The 22,094-nt window shown below is 44.6% G+C and overlaps 1 protein-coding gene across 2 annotated transcripts in view; it reads right to left on the reverse strand.

Annotated features, from left to right (window-relative positions):
- Positions 1-20,954, reverse strand: part of ELOVL5 (ELOVL fatty acid elongase 5) — a 40,741-nt gene extending 19,787 nt beyond the window's left edge. The window contains exons 1-2 of one of the 2 annotated variants that reach the window (XM_065730823.1): positions 20,899-20,954; positions 47-112 (exon numbers count right to left, since the gene is read on the reverse strand). In XM_065730823.1, the coding sequence (XP_065586895.1) occupies positions 47-104 (58 nt within the window). In that variant the 5' untranslated portion in view covers positions 105-112; positions 20,899-20,954. Of the gene's footprint in view, positions 1-46; positions 113-19,635; positions 19,710-20,898 lie in introns of those variants that run through there. The other variant, XM_065730824.1, reaches the window with a different exon arrangement.
- Positions 20,955-22,094: the final 1,140 nt, after the last annotated feature.

Genomic DNA, 22,094 nt, shown 5'->3' on the forward strand with positions numbered 1-22,094 from the left:
GTTCTTTTGAACTAGTTATACTGTTTTATTCTCTGGAAAAGCCTACCTCTGGGTCCAAGCCAAACATCCAGGTAGCTATTGATTGTTTTATCCAGACGTTCCATTCTACAATCTGGTGAAATGGAAGAATGAAGAGAAAGTTAGTTATTTTTTATTGCACAGAAACGGCTTAATTATCTGAACACCAACTGTTCAGGTTAACAAAGAAAATACTAATATACAAAAATTGCAGACAGATGCTGTACACTATTAGCAAGTATCAAGTACAGAAAACATATTCTAATGTCAGAAAGCCACAGTTGTAAAGACCAGTGTTTAATAACAGATACAGGAATAGAGTTTTAAAACAATAAGTTCAGATTAACCCAGTTCCTTCTGGTGCACTTTTTAAGAGAATAAACATAGGATGACAATTTGCAAGATTGCTTGACAAGGAGCCGGAGGGTTGGACCTCGAAAAAAAACAGCAACATTGAGATTCCCAAATAAATACTATGAAGCTATTTTAACAAAGAGCTCCAGATAGTTGGCAACGCTAGCCAGTGAGGAGGAAAGGAAGGAAAAATGTGAAAACTGGCTCTCTATTATTTTGTGAATAGGTGACTGCAGCTGTGATTAATAGCCTATAAAACTAACAGATGAACAACTATGGAATAACAGAGAGTTGCACAGGCAAGGAAGGAAAATACTGCAATTCACAGCACGAAGATCACTTCCAGAACTTCCCTACTGGTAGACTATTATGAAGGAACACTCCTCAGATAGAGGAGGGACCCATAAGGATCTGAAATCCAGCCCCTGACTCCACACAGGAACATGCAAAATTCAAACTGCCTGAGAGCACTGTCCAAACACTCCTTGAACTCTGGCAGCTCAGGGCCATGCCCACTGCCCTGTGCAGCCCGTCCCATGCCCACTGTCCTCTGGTGCAGACCCTGTCCCTGACCCCCAGCTGCCCCTCCCCTGACACAGCTCCATGCCGTTCCCTCGGGCCCTGCTGCTGTCACACAGAGCAGAGCTCAGCGCTGCCCCCCTGCTCCCTGTGAGAAGCTGATGAGGCCCATGCGGTCTCCCCTCAGATCCTCTGCTCTGGGCTGAGCACGCCAGGCATCCTCAGTCACTCTTCATACATCTTGTCCTCCAGACCCTCCTCCATCTTTGTAGCCCTCCTTGAGATGCTCATGAAATTCTTATGAGAACAGGAAGAAACTTTCTTTTTGCTTTATATCAATATATACAATTTCCTCTCTTCTATGTAGAATTCCTTCCAATTTCTTCAAATTATACCTATACAGAGCTTTCACTAAAATAATTTTGCCCCTTTTCAGTAGGATAATTTTCACTTCTTGATGTTTCTCTCCCTTTAAGAACTCATATTAACAGCAATTTTTATTACATGGAAATAATGCAAGCAACTCATAAGATGTCAACATACAGCGAGAACTGAAACCATTATACAAATTTTCAAGTTTACATATAGCTAACAACAAGCAAGGTCATTTTTTTTTCCTAGCTAAGGAAATATTTTACTTATCCTGTTAGAACACTGCCTTTAGGATGTTTCCAATTTACACAAGTTAAGTAAATATTAGGTCAGCTGAGACTGACACCTCATATTCTCCTTGAGGGCAGCAGAACTGCAAAGCAGGATGCCAAGGAGATGCGGTGGGCAGGGCTGCATGCTTTCAGGGCAGGTGAGGCCTTCACTTTCATTTCAGCTTCTACTTCCCATGAGACAAGGAAAATTACATGGATGAGAATGTATTTACATCACTTGTTCTGTATAACCCCATATCTTTTCCACAGCATTGTAACCTTGAGAGCCTCCTAGAGGAGCTGTGCCTCAAACCCATCTTTACCAATTGCATGAGAAGAGCTTTCTTAATCTGTGCACACAAAGCCATTTATAATGTTTTAAACTACATGATGACACAGAAATTTCCCTGAAATTTGGTAACCAAAAAATATCAAACCAAACTAAGAACTCAATTAAAATAACAGGGAAAGTCAAAAGTCTTTTGAAGTCCAGATTCATGCCAGTTTTATTTTCCCACTCAGAATTTTGAAGGATTCTGGTCCAAGTAAGTATCGGATTCACAGGAACATACTTTTTTTTTTTTTTTTTTTTAATTGCTTTACAGCACCAATTATGACACAATTTATGAGTTCTGCTGGAATGCTGGTATCCTAGGAGCACTCACATCTAACGGAGAAGGCTACACTATCAGAAGCATGAGCATTGGGAAGACTTTTAGAAATAAGCACCTGGTTTCAAGGAAAAAAAAGAAAATCATCCAGGGCAAGCTTCTTTCTTTAATCTGTTAGCTATTAACAAATCCCAGAAAAAGTGCCCACTCCGCAGCTGATAATTTATTTTGTTGTTAGAAACCCTCACTTACTCAAGTTTATCAGTTGCTCCTTTGATCCAATTATAATTTAGTTACACATTCATCTGATATGAATAACCCACTTCTAACTTCAGCTTTCCACTTGGAAGGGGAAGACTTGAGAGGGTAGTTTGATTCAAAACCAAGGGTCTTCTTCACAGTGCAGTGACGGAGCAGTGGCACAGCTGCACAGAGAGGTGGTGGAGTCTCCTTCTCTGGAGATGTTCAGGACCCACCTGGATGCCTACCTGTGCAACCTGGGCTAGGGAGCTGCTTTGGCAGGGGGTTGGACTCAGTGATCTCTAGAGGTCCCTTCTGACCCCTACAATTCTGTGATTCTGTGATTTGTTACACAAACTGAGCTCAATTCATAACTGACTTGCTATTTGTTCTTCTTTTTTTTTTTTTTTTTTATGGACACTGAAAGGAAATTCAGTTATGAAAACAACTCGGAAAGTAGAAACAAATCACACCAAGCTATATATAGCAAAGAAAGAAGGAAAGGAAACTCCATGTTTAGTCGTTCCATAATAGTGTAGGAAGAACTCATTCCCAAAAGGAGGTCTTCTGCAAAGGTCTCACCCAGGAGAGCTGCTGCCCCAGGTAGCTTTTGTTCCACGGTTATTATACAGCATACCGTAAAAGGAAGAATTACTCCTGGTGTTAATTTCCAGAATTTGCAGGAAAAAAAAAAGAAACTGTTTCAAAAGGAACTCATTTGTATAATACAAAAACAGAGTGAAACAATCTGCTTTTGTTCCAGAGGGGGGTCATGTGAAAATGCATCAAGTCTGCTGCCAATAACTGCACAACATTAAACACTGCTTCAACTGCAGCAACTACAAGGGTTCTTTTTAAATTAGAATAGTTTCCCAATTCAGAGGTACATCAACTTCCAGAAAAATTAAACCAGTTGCTTTTATTTGAAACACTGTAAGCAGCATGTTTCCTAATACTGAAAATAAACAAATCCTGCAGCTCACCACATACCTGAACAGATAACTACAGTGCTCCTGACTCCTAGGAGTCATATACCACAGCAACGTACCAGTTGGCACTCAAAGTGAGAAAGAAAATTACCCAATTATGTCACACTCTGCTTTCTAAAACAGGTACTTTCGTATACAGCATTTTTTCCTTCCAATCCCTGACATTCTATGTTTCTCTGATTCTCTAGCTTGCCTTTATACAGCGGACAGGAAATGGATCATCTTCTCTGCTACCATATTTTATCAGCGCAGTAGAACCCCAGAACACCAGGACAGGCTGGATCAGAATCTAGGAGTGCTCAGGTTCACGACCTACAACAGACTGTACTCCTTAAGGTCCAAATATTTAATCTAGGAAAACAAGGATCTGGTGTTTTAAGCAATATAAAATAAAAAGATCTGACTTTTACAGATGCTGGAGTCTTCCATATAGGCACATGGAACCTTTCTCAAAATTTACGGGTATTCCCATTAAAGGACAGAAACCAGACATCCAGTACACTCTGAAAACTGCATTGTATTTTAATTGCTCTCATAGTACACACAAAAATCACTCCCAAATAAGCCTCATCGAGGTCAAGAATGATTCTCATAAATGAAGAAAGGATCCATCCTAATTACTTGAGTTTATCAATTACATTCAGCAGAATTAAACCAGATCTTACTTTCTCTTTCCCTATCATTTTTAGAATGATAAGTGAGCAGAGTTTGGAAATCCATCAAAAAAGCCATTAAGGCTTCTAGCAAAAAGAAATCTGTAATGTGTCCAGATCCGTTTCTGCTAATGTTACTGTGAAATTCTTTACAAGTATTAAGATATGCTAATGCCAGATATAAAATTGTCAGATGCCTGATCAGAACTCAGAAGAACTTGGGTATCTACCCACTCACGGGTGACCAGTAAGTACATTAGAAGTCTTAGTTCAGGGCACTGTGAAGATGAAGGCCATGAGGTATCACTTCATATTATGCCACAAAACACAGCAGGAACCAAAACTGCTAACAAGCTGGGAGAGATGGAAGGACAAGGGTCTTGTCAGATGATGGAAGAAACTCAGTCCCAGTGAAAACATGAACACCTTTCCATTCCCAGAAGAAAGAAAGGAAAAAAGCAACATGTGGACTGCTAATTTGTCCATACTAGGAAGAGATGTGTCACTAATCCAGGTTATTATTTCAAAGAAAATAACTGTTTCCTTGGCTAATATTCAAACTCTTCTATGACTTGCACAGTATAAGCAGAGACACAGTATTGCTAGGCTGTAAAGTATCCATTACAGATTGTGTGTTACAGGAACACTTGGTAAAGCAATAACAAAACCAGACAACCATTGATTTCTGAAAATGAGATAAAGATAGCAGGCAGGCAAGGGGCTGTGGCCTTGGCTGCTGCAGCTACTTGCACAGCATCACCTGCCCTGGCTGAGGCAAGCTGCATTAAGAACTAACAGACCCAGGATGAGCACACTGAAGAAAAGGTTCTATGTGGAGAAAGGTTTGGACAGACATAACAAAAACTCCTATTTTTTTTTCAGAGGTTGGTTGTTTTGAGCTTTATCTCTTGAGGTCTGGTGTTTCACCATACCAAAGAGGGAAAATTCACACTGACTAGGTGGCACAGAACATGAACATATCCAAGTTATGTTCATGTAGCTCAAGAGAGAAAAAAAAATCTACATTTTTCTGTTGTAACTAGTGTAGAGAAGAGCACAAAGTTGTCCTTAGGAGGATAGGAGATATTAACAGAGTGGAGATGACTTTAACTAGGCCTTCTCTGTCTTGTAGCAGCCAGTACTACATCAAAGAAGTAACAAACACACGGAGAGATCACATTTTTCACTTTTTTTTCTGTATTCTTAAAGCTTTTACGTATCTCTAGGCAACCCTGATTTTCATAAAACCGCTCCCAGGCCCTTCTAATTACTGACCTTCCAAGTGCGCAACACAAACATAACAAAGGCTATAGTTTCATGTTGTCCCAACCAGATCAAAGCCTATCATCAAAATATATATTTTCAAAACTCCTCTGGACTTATCTAAATAGGGTTTTTGGACAACTACAGAATGTTCTGTATGCTTTGTCTACTTCTAGCACTTCACACATATACTCAGTACAGTGCTGGCAGAAAACTTGAATGCTATTGAGATGCTCAGCTCGGGCACCAGTAAACCTTGGCAGCTGAAAGCACAGGCCAAAGGCTACACTCAGATGTGTTTTTGCTCAGGACATTTTATTAATCTATCAGTATTTTTCATACAGCAGTGGGAACTTGCCCTTCTAATGAACATCATGACTAAAGAGCTGCTAAATAGTGTTTTACTAGCTTATTCCATTCAAAGGAAATTATTCTCCTACGCTTTCAACAGAAAACACATTTTGGAAGTTTTATGCCAAATGTTGATTTAATAATTCTTCGTTGCATTTTCTTGTTGATTTTTTTTTTCTTTATTTTCCACGTCCAAATTTCATTTTCCAGTTCCAAAGACCAGCCACTAAAACTTGAAGGTTTGCACCCTTTTATCAACAAACCAAACGACAGCAACAAAACATTTTGGGCTGAATGCTCAACACGTTAGAAGCCCACTCCCCTTAAGCAGGATGCTTCAGCTTTTATCCCAGTGCTCCAGAACTCCCTGAAATAACATATGCCATTTATTAAATCCAAGTGCCTCAAGAAGAGCTCAAAAAAATCCTAAAATAGACATGTAAATAATTGTTCTGACTTCTGAGTGCAATGCATAGTCAGGCCTGGCTGCTCTGCATTCTTGGAAATCAGCCACTTTCTCAGTTCTTAAATTAGGACTTCAAAGCCTAATTTTAGGCACTTGATTTTGAAAATCTTGAATGATGTTTTCTAGTTGATGTTTCCCAGTCCTCACCACTGCAGAGGTAGCTCTTCTTTTTTCTCCTCCTAAAGTACCAGTGGTCCCGCGTCCAAATACAGTCATCACACTGCTGTTTGCAAGAGCTCATCTTCTTGATAATAGGAAGGCAGCATCAATAACCAAAGCTGGCAACATTTTACTGTCCATTTGCCAAAGCTGTCCAGTTTCCCCCTTGCATTTCCAAATCCTTCACCGTCCCTTGCATATATTTTCTTTGTTGTCCAACTCGCCACCAGCTCCAGATGCCCTTTCTTACCCTTTTTGAACACCCTTGTAGGCCCCAAGCATGCTTCCTGTTAGCACTGACATGAAGTTTAGAATAACTCATAGTCCATTTGATCTGAAAGCATAGGCACGCCTGTTTTATGGGAAGCCACATGAACTGTGAGTGTTGCAGATTTTGCTTTTTTAAAAAAATGCATTAAACTATTTTTAAACTTCAGTTTGCAACTGTATCTCTAGCAAAGCATTGCAGATTTTCGGCCCAACTTGCATTGGTGGTAAATCATTCCCTCTGCTGCTGACTCGCCAGGACTCACTGCGCTGAGCTTTCATCAGCACAAACGTAAGGAAGCTTGGAAATAAATTATCTGTACAAAACTCAGGGACGTGTAAAAAAAAAAAAAAAAAGCAGGACAAAGGAAGAAGCTAGTCTCAAGCAGTTTAGCCTCAATGGGACTTCAAAAAATGTGAAAATGAAGGGGTAAGGGAGAGCTTTGCCCAGATAATTAGGGGGATGATTTCATGCCATTACTTTTTCCTGTCATTCTTCCCACACCTTGCCAAATCCTTCGGCAGTGACTGCCTGTACAATGAAGTACAACTGTGGTAATTGAAGTGTTTAACAGGGTAGAAAGAAACATAAGAAAGAGTACAGCAAAATGGAATAGTTAATTGACCTCCATACCCCCATACCTCAATAAATCTAATCATCATCAGATAGATGAGGTAAGACAAATCATAGATCTCGGATTTAAATCACACTCTCAGCAGATCACAACTAGCTCGATTTAGCTTGAATTAGGATCTGAATGTCCTAGGATTAGGACATTCACATGCATTTCATCCCCTTGCAGCCAATAGTTTGTGCTTTGCCACAGGATAAGTTTAGCCTTAGGGAGGGCTTTGAGGATGACAGCCAAAGCTGGAAGCAAACAAATGTTCCCATGGAAGCGCTGAGAACAGGTGAAATAGGGGTACACCATCCCCTCTTAAACCCAGAAGGATGCATCCACCTAGAAATAACAGTTTCTCCATGCTGCTAAGTGTCAATTAGCAGCAGAGAATCCAGTATCCTTTGGTGCTACGGTAAATTGCTTTTTGCAACAGTATGCATTTTCCAGGAATCAGGTGTTCGATGCAGTATCCTTTGCCCGGCTGCTTGCTTGTGTTATTCAATAACCACAGAACCACTCATCACAGCTGCCAGCTTGTAAAGTGGTGTTGGAGTCACACAGTGCATGCTGCAAAAGTATTTTACAGAAATAAAACGAGGAAGAAAAGGCAAAGCATGCAGGTTTATTCAGTTGCTTTGTTTGGAACAGTACACACCTTCAAAACGTGCAAGGACACAGCACAACCAACCACACCTCTTGGCTATTTAAGGAACTGTTTTTTTTTTTTTAAATGGGAAATGAAGCAGGAGAATGGATAAGTATGTATCAAACTAGGCTGGATGGAGATGGAGAATATGTATGTCTATATATGGCACAATACTTAGAGGCTGACTATTTTGGAAGTAAAGCTGAAGCGTAGCATTTCCTATACAGCTCTGCTCCAAACCCCTCCTCCCCACACAGCATACGAGTATTTAGTAAACAGCTGCTGTTTTAATGTGAAGCACTCTTTTTATTTTTTTCCCAAAAGCTCTGCTGGTATTGCAATTGAGAAAATACTGCTTGCTGAGTTTTGTTTGCTGCAAGCCAGCAACAAGCAGCCTGGGAAGCTAAGGAGACCTGACAGAAGGGAGGAGCCAGGAGCTAAGTGCCAGGGGCCAGGAGGGCTACAGCTTTTACTTCCCAACATTGAAGTGCCACCTGCAACAAGGACTGCAAAGCTCTTATCCCAGACTGTACTCATCCTTGAGTCAACCGATTACATCCACTGGAGAAAATAAAGGTCTAGTTCCTGAAGCCTATTTCCATGAGCCTTCTTGGTAGTGGGACTGGCACCCCGCCACACACAAACACTAAGCTGTATCAGCAATACACAGTGAAGTTATTTTCTAGTAACAGAGTTGCTGAGACCACAGCCAACGAAGTCCAAAGGACAAAGAAGACTGGTCCTGAGTGACCACCAGCAGCACCCAGCGCTGACAGCAGAGTTCAGGGGCACTGTGCAGCTTCAGTGCTGAGCTCCAGCTTATTCTTTCCTTTCTTTATAAACAAAAAAACAAAAAGCCACATTTCATAACTGCACATTAAAAAACAAAGAAGCAAACACCAAAAACACAGCAATATAAAAAGTTCTAAGTGAAGCCACTCCTCCATGCAAGCCATCATCTCCTTCAGCACCACACAGCAGCCACACTAGCTTGGTTAGCCCAGTGGGTATCTCAAGAGTGAAACAAAGCAGAGGACATCTGTAATTCTTAATTATTTTTTTTTGCACTCATTAGCTTCATATGCAAGTAATCAGCCCCATAACAGTATGTGGGATTTTACTGCAGATGTGAAACACCGTGCTAAGCAGAGTGCTGAGCACAGCTAACAGGATTAGAGATTAAGAGTCCACAGAGTGACTAGATGCAGTGATCACCAAAAAGCCAAGAAATCAGAGGAAGACCATGAAAAAGAGGGTGACAGTCACAAAGATAAAGCTACACCACGCCATACTGATGAGTACAGGGTTAAACAAGCACACAAAACAAAAATCAAGATGCCCTGTTAAGCCATGTAGCTACAGTCCAAGTTCAGATGGGTAAATGATATCTTTGTGAGGACCACTTGTGCTTGGGGAAACAGAAAAAAAACAACATCTCCACATGTCATCTTTAGGCGAGTTACTGCATGTTATTTATTTATGTGCTTGTTCTTATTTCCAGTAAGCATGATGGAGAAGTGAAATTCCCCAGCAGGATGCAATGCACAGAAAAATAGATGCAGTCCACAAAAAAGTGGCCTCAAAAAGTGATTTTCTACAATTTTAATTGGAAGCCCAGCTCACAGCTTGCGTTGCTGCCATCTCTTCATGGAGGCAGACACATTACCAGAAGTCAATCTTGAAACTTATGCATTTTCCTGGAAGACATGAGCTAATGCTGCATGGCTGAAGCTGCACTGATCCTCAGTATGTTCAGTGTAAGATGCTGAGCACTATGCCAGACAGCACTGTTCACTGCAAGCAGTTGTGCTATCAAAAAATAATCAGACAGGTACGAACAGCTTTAAATAGAAGAAGGTACCAAAACAGTTCTCAGAATGGTGGGCAAAGTAACATGGAGAAGAAAGGAAAAAGTTTTGTTGAGATACAACTGTTAGTCCATGACATTATGCTGCTCAGAACAAAACTCTGCAGCTATCATACTCTGGGTTATCTGTGAATGCTTTCCTGGTGTGGTTGATGCATTCAAGAATATTTTAGACTCTTGCAAAACACAGACTTGTTTCTATCTCTCTTGCCTTCAAAATGGCATAAACGCAGAGCTCAACGTTCAGAAAAAGCAACTGCCCTTGAAGCATTCAGAACTCAGACTCTTTTCCATGGGATAAAGGAGGTAAAACACTTATGTGGAAAACAAGATGGATTTTTCCCTGCCCAGGACTGACAAGCAGTGTCAGAAGTGAAGTTGACATGGAATAGTGGCAGAGGAAGGGGACACAGGAGATTTCTAACAAAAGCCTTACTCCCATATCTCCCACTCCTTTGCCTTCTTGTATAACATGGGCACCTGGCAGCATTTCATTCACAGATTTGCCAAAAATGCCAACAGGCAGCCAGCTGGTGGCATTTCTGCTGCAGAAGCTGAGAGCTGAAAAGTCTGGGGGATCCCAAAGGGCTGTGAGGATGTACCTGTGTGAGACTCTGCTGTGGCTGTGCCCCCAAAGTCCTGTGCCAAGTCAGTGAGGTGCACATGATGCAGGGCACCAGGTTAGCAGCCCAAAGAGGGATGCTGGAACTTAGATCTGACTCCATGCTAAACTAGGAAAGAAAGCACTTCTACGTATAGGTACTTTGGTTTTCATTGGGATGCAAGCACTGCAGTTCCTTATCGCTTGCTTTCAGGTGAGGAAGACCAGTGAGTTGAGAAGATAGCAGTAAGGCTTGGTGTGATCACATCACTGACACTTTCTATTAACTTTAAGATTACTCAAGAAAAAAAGCATTGTCCACACATCTGGCAGCTGCCAGGCCATTTTCTATGAGATTACAATACAAAAAATTCAGGCAACTGCGGAAATCCCATCTCTAAAACTTTGCTGCTCTTTTTGTTCAACAAGACACAAATTCCTGGTGCAAGTGAAACCCTCTTGACATTAAAATCTCTCCTAATGAAGAAACCAGCTGCACTAAAACTGCAGCTTTGGGAATGACCCTGTTCTCCATCCAGTATTCAACAAAATGACCTTGCCAACACCGATGTTACTAAGTTGCGTAAGCTTTTCTAAAGCAATGAAACACATTGCTGCTGCTCTCCTACCAGCAAGGTGCATGATCTCCTCCGCAACAAATGGTGCAGCCAACAAGATGGCAAGTGGTATTTCAGCTTATAATGAAGCATGGAGTGAACTTGAGTCCCAGCTCCTCAACAGAGTGGGCTCATGACAACTGGCATAATTGGAAAGTCACTGAAGAGCACCTAAAGGCAGCTAGAGGCTGCACTACAGATGGAAAAGGAAAGGAGTTATCTGGGTTAGGTTCCTGGTTAGAAGCTGTGTATGGAGAAGAATAGAAGTAAAAAGGAACAGGACCTAGAGAAAGAAACAGAGGATAGGAAGGCTATGGAGTTGTTAAGGCTATGGAGTCTTTAAAAGCCGAACAATTGCAGAAACAGTTACAGGAGGAAAAGGAGAAAAGAAAAAATTTGGAAGAAAGGGTTGAGATGATCCTTACGGAGGCTTCCTCCCACCCAACAATGCACATTTTAAAGGAAACTAAGAGTATCCCCTGAAGACTGGGATGGGGATATCTGGGGTGATCCCAGTGACAGCGAGCCAGAGGAAAATGATCCTTTGTTTCCCATAAATCCTCTTAAATATGAAGCCAGACCTACTGTTCAAACAAAAAGAAGAGAGGGACCTTGGGGTGTAACTGCAACATAATACAAAAACCATGTCTCAGGATCCAGTGCAATTTATACATTTGCAAGAGACATACAGCAGAAAACCAGGTGAAACTGAACCACTTGAGGCAACTATGCTTAAGTGACAGGGACTGAATAATGTTGAGTGGGAACAAAGCAAACAGCTATTGTGGTCAGGGAGCTTCCTTAAATTTGGGACCTGGTCTGGCAAATTCTATCCCTAGTGCAGCAGCTCACCAGGCCATGCACACAGACCCCATAGAGCAAGGTAAACCCCCCCCATAATCCCCATCACAGGGGTTCCCTTCCAAACCCCATGATGCAATGGGAGGGCCTTCCCAGCAGCCTTGTCTGACCCTGCTCTCCAGTTAGCACACAAAGGCAGGGTCAGTACTGTAATTCAGCATGGTATATCTGTTCCAAACACAGGGACAGGACACCCATATTCATCAAGGTGATGAGTTTCCTCTCTCTGCCCTACAACCATCGCTTCCTCTATAGGGCAGTACCAGACAGGCACCTTCTGCCTTACAGCTTTCTGGCTTGGGGAAGACAGTATAGAAATACAAGAGGCACCCCTGGCTTGGGGGAAAAAAAAAAAAAGGAAATGAGGATAGCCCTCCAAAACAACCCAGTGAGGAGAGGAGCTTTCGGCCATGTCCATTCCACCACCTGTTTCTCACCACTTGGCAGGAAACCAAGGCTGCAGCAAAAAGGAAGGTAAAGAAAGAATACAGACAAAGAGGAAGATGTCTCTGTTTTTAAGGCAGAATTATAAAACACTATTCAAGTACAGCCAGAATAAAATGCATTGTACATACTGCATCTTACATATTGGAAGTGTTCTGGGGGAAAGCATGAGATCTGTAGGAAAAATGTGGAATGTTAAGTCACAGAAGGTCATACAGAACATGCTAACATCATACAGAGCTACCTTATAGAGATATCGTACATGTAAACACTACAGCACGAGCTGACAGATTACTGCACTGGAAAAGAATCAATAAAAGAGGGACAAGATGTACACAATACAAAAGACAGATTTTAAGATGCATTAGTATCTGACCTGCTGAACGCAGGACCAAGGATGGATGCAATCCAAACCAGCTGTGAGAGAGCAGGATGTAAAGAGGAGGAGAGAGCCAACCATCAGGAGATTGCACAGACAGGGATCAAGGACAGGCTTCTTCACAAAGGGACGCCTGAATGCTTTGTTCAGTCTGCAAGAATATTCCAAGAGACAGAAACAGTGGGGAAGAAAATGATAAAAACAAAGAACTAAACATGGGGAGTCAGGTGAATCTGAACAAAAACACATTAGTCAGTCTGAAGCTGAGGATCTTGGAAGATGGAGGAGATACTCATCAGTAGAGCTTAATGCTCAGTATTAAAGCATATTATACTACAAGAAGCAATAATTAAGTCCTCAGTAACGATGTGAGACAAGCCTCAAGTGCAGGAGCCTGAGAAAAAATGTCAGTGACTTTGATTTTCTGATAATTCCAAGCAGTTTAACTCAATGCCTGGATCTTATAATTAAATTCATTATATAGGAAAAACCCATTGCTAGATAATTAGAAAGTGATTTATATACGGAAAATGATGCTTTCTCCTTTCCGCTTACAGCAAAATGAAAACCTAACTTACAGTGTATTTTATAAGCGCTAATCTTTTGCCAGGAGTGAAAAACGGGAAGGAATTAAGTTTTGTTTCATTATCCACTCTTGTAGAACAACTCTTTGAACTCTATGGAAAAGAGAAGCTCTTTAGCCCGCACAGAACTCTGTGCACATGAATGGTAACATAACAAGTTGCCTAGGAAGCAAAACCAGAGCTTTATCTTCCGAGGTGCACCTATTTCCAGAGAGGCTGTGGATGGCCCCACTCTGGAGGTGTTCAAGGCCAGGCTGGATGGGGCCGTGAGCAACCTGATTAAGGGGGAGATGTCCCTACCTATAGCAGAGGGTTGGATCTAGATGACTTTAAAGGTCTTTTCCAAACCAGTCTTGGTGACTGGAGCTTGTTGTTCCACTGCATTTTATCGCCATGGCATATGGATCCTGCACACAGGCATGGCACCTCTGAACCAACAGAAGAAAGGGACTCTCCACTAGGTAGACCTGTTATAGCAGACAGGGGAAGCACAGTGCTCAAGCCCACGGCCTAAATAATGTCCTTCACCTGCTGACTCCAGCCAGGACTCCTCCAATGACTCAGCACACAGCCCAGCTCTGCTCACCTGTTCTGCAGAACCTCCCAGAGCACCTGCTGAGCAAGCCAGCTCCCAAAGGGCAATGCTGGGAAACTGGCAGAGAGAAATGGAGAAGAGAGAAAAGGAAAAACAAAAGGGGAAGAACGGTAGAAAAGCCCTTAGTGTTACTGACGATCTACCACATGCACACATTTGGCAATTCACTTACAGCCCTAATGCTGTAGGTAGGTGATAGTCACCTCCTCCAAAGGCAACAAATAGCACTGCAGCAAACACATTATTCCGAGGTGATAATTTCCCACACACTCTACCTGTGTTCTCATCTATGGTGTCCTTCAGGACTCAAAGCTCTATTTTAAGTTCTTAAGTACCTGTTTTAGCACACAGAGCCAGCCCACACAAACACCCAGAGAACTGACCTGTGCTATGCGCAACTGATACCCAGCCCTGCACATCATCCAAGCCTGATGTGCGCTTGGTAAAACCAAGGAGCATTTAGCCTGCACAACTGAAAGTTCACAATAGCTCTGCAGTTACTCAACTGGAGCTTATATTTGAATACATTAGCTAAATGAGCTCTGTACCGTATCCAGAACCAATGAGTCAGTTAGGTGGGGGACTTGAAAAAAATGATACAAAATCTTAGAAAAGAACATTAGTGATCCCGTTCTGTATCGTAATGCAACCACTTAGCAGTGGTGATAGAGCAAGAAATCAATACAGGAGATAAAAAAGTACCGAAGTATGTTATTTTTGTTCTGCAATGCATTGTCAGGCTTGCATTTTGCTTTTGCTTGCTTCAAAGGCAGATAATGATGGCTTTGAAAGGGCAGAAGAAAGGGTAACAGAAGTCAGGGGATTCAGGAGCCTGACAAGGAGAAGCCAGGGCTGAGTGGTGCCTCAAGGACCCCCAGACATTTCAGAATTACTTGGGAACTTGGGAATGGCTGCAAAACCAGAAGACAGAGCTAACATCACATAAACTCTAATGGTAAGTGGCATAACACAACTGGCTCTAACAATGGCATATGTGTATGCAAAACTTTAATGTACAAGCAGCTACTATATTAACAGAGCCATGATCTACACTGAAATGTGGTGACCTTCCTGGGACCACTTGTATTTCTTTTTTCCTCTCTGTTTTTAACAGGACAAGGCTTCTGAAATGCATCAATCCTTACTGACTCACACAGTGCCTTCTGTCTCCTATCACCGAGCAATGGATCTGCCACTACATACGTTGCTAGTGCTCCCCACACGTGTCCTACAGCGACTATGCTATTCTTTAACCTCTTGCAGAAGGTGATAGGGATGCTTGCCCAGAATTTCACTATGAACATCTGCGACCCTGCAACCCACACAGCATCACAATATATACATACAAATGCAAGTGTAAGATTCTATATAGTTTATTGATTCTATGTTTTTTACTCAGAGGGCAGTGAGGCACTGGCATAGGATGCCCAGAGAACCTGCGGATGTCCCAACCCTGGAGATGTTCAAGGCCGGGTTGGATGGGGCCCTGGGCAGCTTCATCTGGTGGGGGGCAGCCCTGCCTATGGCAAGGGAGGTGGATGGGCTTTAAGGTTCTTCCCAAGCCTGTGATTCTATGATTCTAGGATATGATACATAACTTGTAGCTGCATACTTCAAAGCCACATCCAGCTTCATGTCCTTCTGCCCGCAGTTGTCCTGCAACTCCCACGGGAGGCCTAGCACAGAAGCACCACACAGCTGAGCTGAACATGTGTGCATTTAGGTACCAATAAGAGCCACACACCGTAACTGGCATATAAGCTAAAACTTCAGCATGCAGAAAGGTTTCTCAAATTTCTTTTCTTTAAAGGGTAGGCCTAAATGTCGTAGAATGTCACCCTGCTAACTGGTTAATGGTTGTTTAAGTCAAAGGTTCTCCTTACTGTTTGTCTAGGAGATGATCAGCACTTCTAAAAGCCAGCCGGGAACAAGAAGTAATCCTTCAGGAGAAGGTTAAGAGAAGCTTCTTGATTGAATTACATGCATACAAACAGCACTCCTGAGGGGAAGTCTTCAAGATCACAGTATGAAGGTTTACAGTTTCCCAGATGTTGATCGCCTTGACTGAAATCAAAGTGGAGGACACAGGACCAATGCAAGACTGCAGCCCTGTGCTGGAAGAAGTCTACAAGAGTTGATCAAGTAGTGACAAATACACAAATACACAAATTTTCCTCATTTCTAAGAGCTTCAAAACCTGATTTGCCCCTGTCCACAGAGAAATGCCAGTTTTCGTTTATTTTGAAGCCTGGTGGCAGGTGGTGTTTGCTCGAATTGCCTCAGACTTCCAATGGGCTGGCAGAGCCTCTCAGTGCTCAAATTCCTGCAAATGTACAGCAGCTGAGGGAGGGACACATTTTTCACAGCTTGGCCCATCCAGGGGATCCTCAGCCAGCATGGGCATGGCACGCACACTGCCTCAATCCTAAATGTTCCCCAGCATGTCTGTGCTAGTATTTAAAAAAGAGAAAATTAAAAAAGCATTAGCAAATAAGGCACCTGCAAATTTGCATGCTTATGAAGTAAGTAGTTATACACATGGCCTAAAAACATAAGATACTGGGATGTGTTTTGGTCTCATAATGGGAACATCCCTAAAATCATGACACCAACAGAAACATCCATCAGCACACAGATTCCCCCAAAACTAGCGTGGTATCTGAACTCAACACTATGGCATTTCTTTTACAGCAGAGTGCCTCAATTTGTGCAGGGGGAAGGAAGCAGTTATCCTCCAATCAACACAAATACAGCTGGCAAGAAGAATAACAGTTCTGTCAAGGTCACGAGGGGGAGAGAGAGCACTTGGAAGCAGTAGCAGGACAGGGACAGTTGCTCTGTGTAAATGAAACTGTAAATTCACAGATACCATTAGGAAGGAACCACTGAAGCATAACCTATATAGCTAATAATGCTTTAATAAGGGCAATCCAGATGCACTGGGATGCTGAGACCCGACCCTAGCTTACAGCATTGAGTCCAGCATTAGTAGCGTGATTCATTTGTTCTTGGAGGAGTGACAGCTTCACTGAGCAGCACGCATCTGTAGAGTTGTGCACCTGGTAAGGGAATTTACTGAGCTGCCATCGTGCTTCCTCAACGCTTGATGCTTTGTGCTTTGCGTGAGTCAGCCATCGCAGCGAGGAAATGAAATAATTCCTTAGCGTGTTGACCGCACTGCGGGAGCATTCACAGGTCACATACTTCGAGCAAGTTTGTTCTTGTGCTCTTATTTACCCTGTACAATAACGTGTCCCAAACACCAAAATATAAACAGAGAAACCATGGCAGTACATTTTAATAAACAAAATCAATTTCAATAGAGTCGATTGCATACACACACACTGCAACTGCGAGAGGTATGTTGACAGCAAGATTCAAGGCAGCATTTGTCTGATTTGACTACTTATTTGAACAAAGAAAAGCAATTAAACTGGAAGCAAGATTTCAAACAGCTAACCTCTACTCCTCTACTAAACCTCTACTAACCTCTACTCAATTCCTTACTTATCCTCTTGATTTGTCTGGGCGTGGAGGAATATTTGCCATCTTTAAGGGAAAAATTGTCTCAGATGCTAGCATGCATAAATCATTTGAAGTGCAGGAATCTGTGTGCTGTTAATGCATTTAGGAATCGCAAAACAAATTAGAGACTACACTGTACGTGACGAAACAGCTACAGATTACAAGGATTGTTGTCAGTTTTGTGAAGCGTTTTGAAGTATGAGTGGCGCACAGAAAGCATCAATTTCTGAAGTCTATTATACAGCTTTCAGAAACATATGTTGTGTCCCGGAAGGATATAATTTGGTACATTGTAAAAGCAGAATGTTACTGCTAGAGCTGAGGCTGACAGCCTCAAAAGTATCACATGTATCAGGCTAATTCCAGACGGAGCAATGAGGGAGGACAGATTAAGAAGACAAAATGAGCAAGCTGACTGATTGTTCAGGGAAGCTTATGGCAAAAAGCATCAAAATAAATAGGTGTTTTCATGACCTCTACAAAGAGATAGCAAATCTCAAACGGAATTCAAGACTTTTGAAAAGGAACCATGTCAGGACAGCACACCATTTGCAGGAGTATTCTCTGGAGGCGTTCAATACAGGTTGGATAGGGCCTGGGAAGCCTCATTAATGGGGGGCAACCCTGCTCATGGCAGGTGAGTTAAAAAGGGATTATCCCTAAGGTCCTTTCCAGCCCACACCATCTATGATTCTACATGTTTCTGCTCCTCAGCAGTGAAATTAAAGGGTTTTCAGGTTTGAGGGAATATATCCAGCACCACTCACTCCAGCAGACAACTCCACCTAAGACAAGAGCAGCTTGGCTTCTTGACTCAGAGGGGGTCACTTCTGGCCAGGCAGCAAGCTGACAGCATGGTAACAGTTGGATGCCTCCCAGCTGCCCTCCTGCACAGTCACTGCCCAGGAGACTCACTCCTCCAACTACTGCTGAGACCAGTACAGGGCAGGTAGGAGATAGTAAGGACAGGAATCGTTTTGGCCTTGCAAGTCACTTTTGCATATGAGCGCTGCCATGTTGCTGTACCCTGGTGGGCATTTTGAGCTCTACAGCCACAGAAGTGTTTCATGTTGCATGTTCATGTTTGTGGCCCAGAAATGAGGAAGGTAAAGGAATGAGGTCTGTTCACTATGTGAAAGCATTTAAGCAGTTACCAGTGGAACAGCATTCACAAAGAACGTGCTCACTGACAACTCAGCGCTGGGCTTTCCACATGTGACCACCCAAACAGGAACGCCACAGCAGTTTGGAAACCTACAATGGTCAGATCTGCATCCAAAAAACCAGAACCTTAAAAAGTCCTACCAAAAAGCTGCACAAGAATGAGCAATTGAAGTCACTGTACAGGAGTCTGCCAAAGTCACATTATTATTTCCCACCAACAGATTTTTCTGCTATTGTTCTGTTAACTGTATTTTCTCCAAATTAACTCCTCTTAAAAGCAACATAAAATGAAGGTCAACATGGAAAGAACAGAAAAGATGAGAGAATTCAAAATATTTAATTTTAGCTCTGACTGTACTAAGGCAAGGAATGCAGTGATGAATTCTTGCTGAGAAACATAAAGACAACAACTTATTGCAATACTGTACTAAGTATACTGAAAGGTCAGTCAAAAAGCACACCAGCTAAATACCCGTAATGATGCTATGTTTACGTTACAGGTACACGTGAGTTTCATCCTAAGATGCTTTATCAACTGCTGATACAGAAAGTACACCAAACTACACAAACTGTAATTGTCCTTTAAATGAGTATGACCACAGTAGGACAAACAGACCAACTCCTCCTGAACTTGCGAGGCAAAGCTCCATGGCACGTTAACTTCATGACTGCTCTCCAATTGCTTTTGAATGCTACAATACTGGAGGCTTAGAATCATAGAATTATTAAAGTTGAAAAAGACCTCTAGGATCATATAGTCCAACCATCAACTCATCACCACTGTACCACTAAACCATGTCCCTAAAACCATGCCGCTTACCTTAGTTCACTTATGATTTCCTGTGCTCCTTATAGACAAGAAAACATACAAAGGAACCCTCAAATGCTTCAAGCATTCATTACTCATGTAGTTTGCAGCCTGTAAGAAAGCCAGCACAGGATTCCAAATTCTGGCATTTTTTGTAGTGTCCTGGACCCTTAAGCCCTGTTGGTTGGCATCTTTGATGGCAAACCCATTGCTAACCTTGGTGCACTGCTCTCTTTGACATGTGCAGAAAGCTGGCAGGGATTTCCAGCACGCCAAGCAATGCCATCCACAGGCACACAGGCTTCAAGGGAAACCCTTCATCTGTGCCTGCCAACACAGCCATCCCAGCCAGCAAACTGGCCCTGTTCTGGAACACGCTTTTGTTACCTGCTGCTCCAGCAACAGATTTTGCCTGCTGCAGCCCAGATACACGCACACTGTGGAAGCTCCAGTCTTGCTGAGTAGTAGGAGATAACGCAGTGCCACGCAGGCTTACCGCCCTGATGCTGTTTGTGCTGCTGCTCCTGGCAGCAAGGGCACGCCAGCACCCAGCACGAGCCACGAACCCTTCCAACAAACCCTCAGGCAAAGGAAGGAGGCAGGCTTAGGCTGGAACACCTACATTAGATTCCGTGCTATTCATTACTTGGCATTAAAAACAAGCAAACCCCTTTCCTCTCTGCCTGAACCCGCATCCGCGCTGCGCCCCGCTGGCACAGCCCTCCGTCCCAGGGCCACCAGCTTCAGGCGCGCAGGGGCCGCAGGCCGGGCACTGCCTTACCCGGGCATCAAACTCGGTCTCAGGGCCGAGCAGCCCGAGCTCCCCCTCGCCCGGCTGCAGCTGCAGGGCGTGCGTCGCTCACAAGGAGCGGTTTCGAGACTTCCTGTTCGGAAGCATCCTGAACACACCAGCACCCGCGCCTTTTTCTCGCGCTGTTTTTCCCTCCTCGCCATCCCCGCCGGCCGGGACACGAGTCAGTCCGTCTTCAGCACCCGGCCGGAGCCCGCAGCGAGCGGCGGCGCCCGGCGGGAGAGCTCGGCCACGCAGAGCCGCCTTTGTCTGCGGACGGGGAGCAGCCGGGAGTCGACCCGCGCTCCCGGGACGGAGGGCAGCGGCATACAGCGGCGCGGGGAAGTTCCCAGCGGAGCCCACGCGCATCCGCGGCACGTGGCCGCGTCCCCGCGCCGCCCCCGGCCCGGCCTGGCAGCGCTCCCGCCCCGCGCGGGGCTCGGGATGCTCCGAGCGACTTCCGCGGGGCACAGAGCGGCTCCCGTTAGCTTTTGATTCCGCCTTTTGTCTTCTTTAATTCTTGTTGTTGTTTTTTTGGGGGCTTTGTTTTTTTCACCCTTCCCCCCCCCCCCCCCTCCCGCGCAGCACGCACGGAGAACGACCCGCTTCCCCATTGAGGATGGAGGCGGGGGTCGGGAAGCTGCAGTAGCCATGGCAATGCCGGATTGCATCATGCTGCCAGAGAAGCGGGAGGCGATTTGGGGTGGAAAACCCCTGCTCAGCCCCCAGCCCCCCGCACGGCTGCCGCCCCCAAACCCGGCCGCCGCCACACCGACCACCCCACGCCCTTCCTCCTCCTCCTCCTCCTCCTCCTCTTCCTCCCGGGCACGGACAGCCGCACCCTAGCCCGGCGGTCCTACCTGACGGCGCTGCGGGCGGCACCGGCCGGCTGTGCACGCTGCGGGGCCGCGGGGGCGGGGACGGGGGCGGGCGCGGGGCCGCGGGGCTCCTCCGCCCTGTGTCCGGCCCCGCCCCCCATGGGCTGATCGTGACGTAACGATGGTGCGGGCTGGGCGGGGGGGGGTTGGTATGACGTCATGGCCGGCGAAGGCTTTGGTTGCGGTGGAAGGTTTGGGAGCCGTCGCGCCGCTATGTTATGGGTGTCTGGGTTGGCCTCGCGGGTGCGTCCATACGGGCTTGGGGCAGAGCGGCTGGCAGGCTGCACGGAGCCAAGGGGTTTGGGGAGCAGCTGGTGAATGTGAGCCAGCAAGTGTGCCCAGGTGGCCAAGAAGGCCAGTGTTGGCTTGTATCAGAAATAGCGCACCCAGCAGGAGCAGAGAGGTGATCATGCGTCTGTGCTCAGTGCTGGTGAGGCCGCACCTCGAGTGCAGTTCAGCTGTGGGCCCCTCACTACAAGAAAGACAGCGAGGCCCTGGAGCGTGTCAAGAGAAGAGCGATGAGCTGTGAGGGATCTGGATGGAGCACAGACCTTGTGCGGAGCAGCTGAGGGAGCTGGGATTGTTCAGTCTGCAGAAGAGGAGGCTCAGGGAGGCTTATCACTGTACAACTCCCTGAAAGGAGGTTACAGTGAGGTGGGATTGGCCTCTTCTCCCAGCTAACACTGATGAGGTGAGAGGTAATGGCCTTGAGTTGCACCAGAGAAGGTTTAGGTTGGATATTATGAGAAATTTCTTCTCAGAAGGGGTGTTGGAGTGAACAGGCTGCCTGGGGTGATTCCGGAGACAGTCTTTGTGTTCAAGAAACGTGTGGATGTGGCACTGAGGGATATGCTTAGCCGGCATGGTGGGGTTGGGTTGATAGCTACACTAGATGATCTTATCCATCCTTAATGATTCAGTGGCTTAGTGGTGCCAGGATGGCTTCAAGGGCACAGGGTGGGATGGCAGCACTTGGCTCCCAATGCAGAGAGCCCAGGGGGAACCCAGCACGGAGTCCAGCTGCTTCTAGCTGTGCACAACAAGTTGAGCCTCCACACTGACTCCTGAGGATTAAACAAAATATTGAGAGGCTGCTCATTAAATGAGCATTTTCCATCCTAGTGAAAAACAATATGGGATAACGTAATTAAAGACTGCCATAATGAGGTAAGCCACAA

The sequence above is a fragment of the Cyrtonyx montezumae genome, unplaced genomic scaffold (assembly GCF_038088225.1).
Source record: "Cyrtonyx montezumae isolate F1298 unplaced genomic scaffold, pur_monq_1.0 scaffold_13, whole genome shotgun sequence".
NCBI classification, from domain to species: domain Eukaryota; kingdom Metazoa; phylum Chordata; class Aves; order Galliformes; family Odontophoridae; genus Cyrtonyx; species Cyrtonyx montezumae.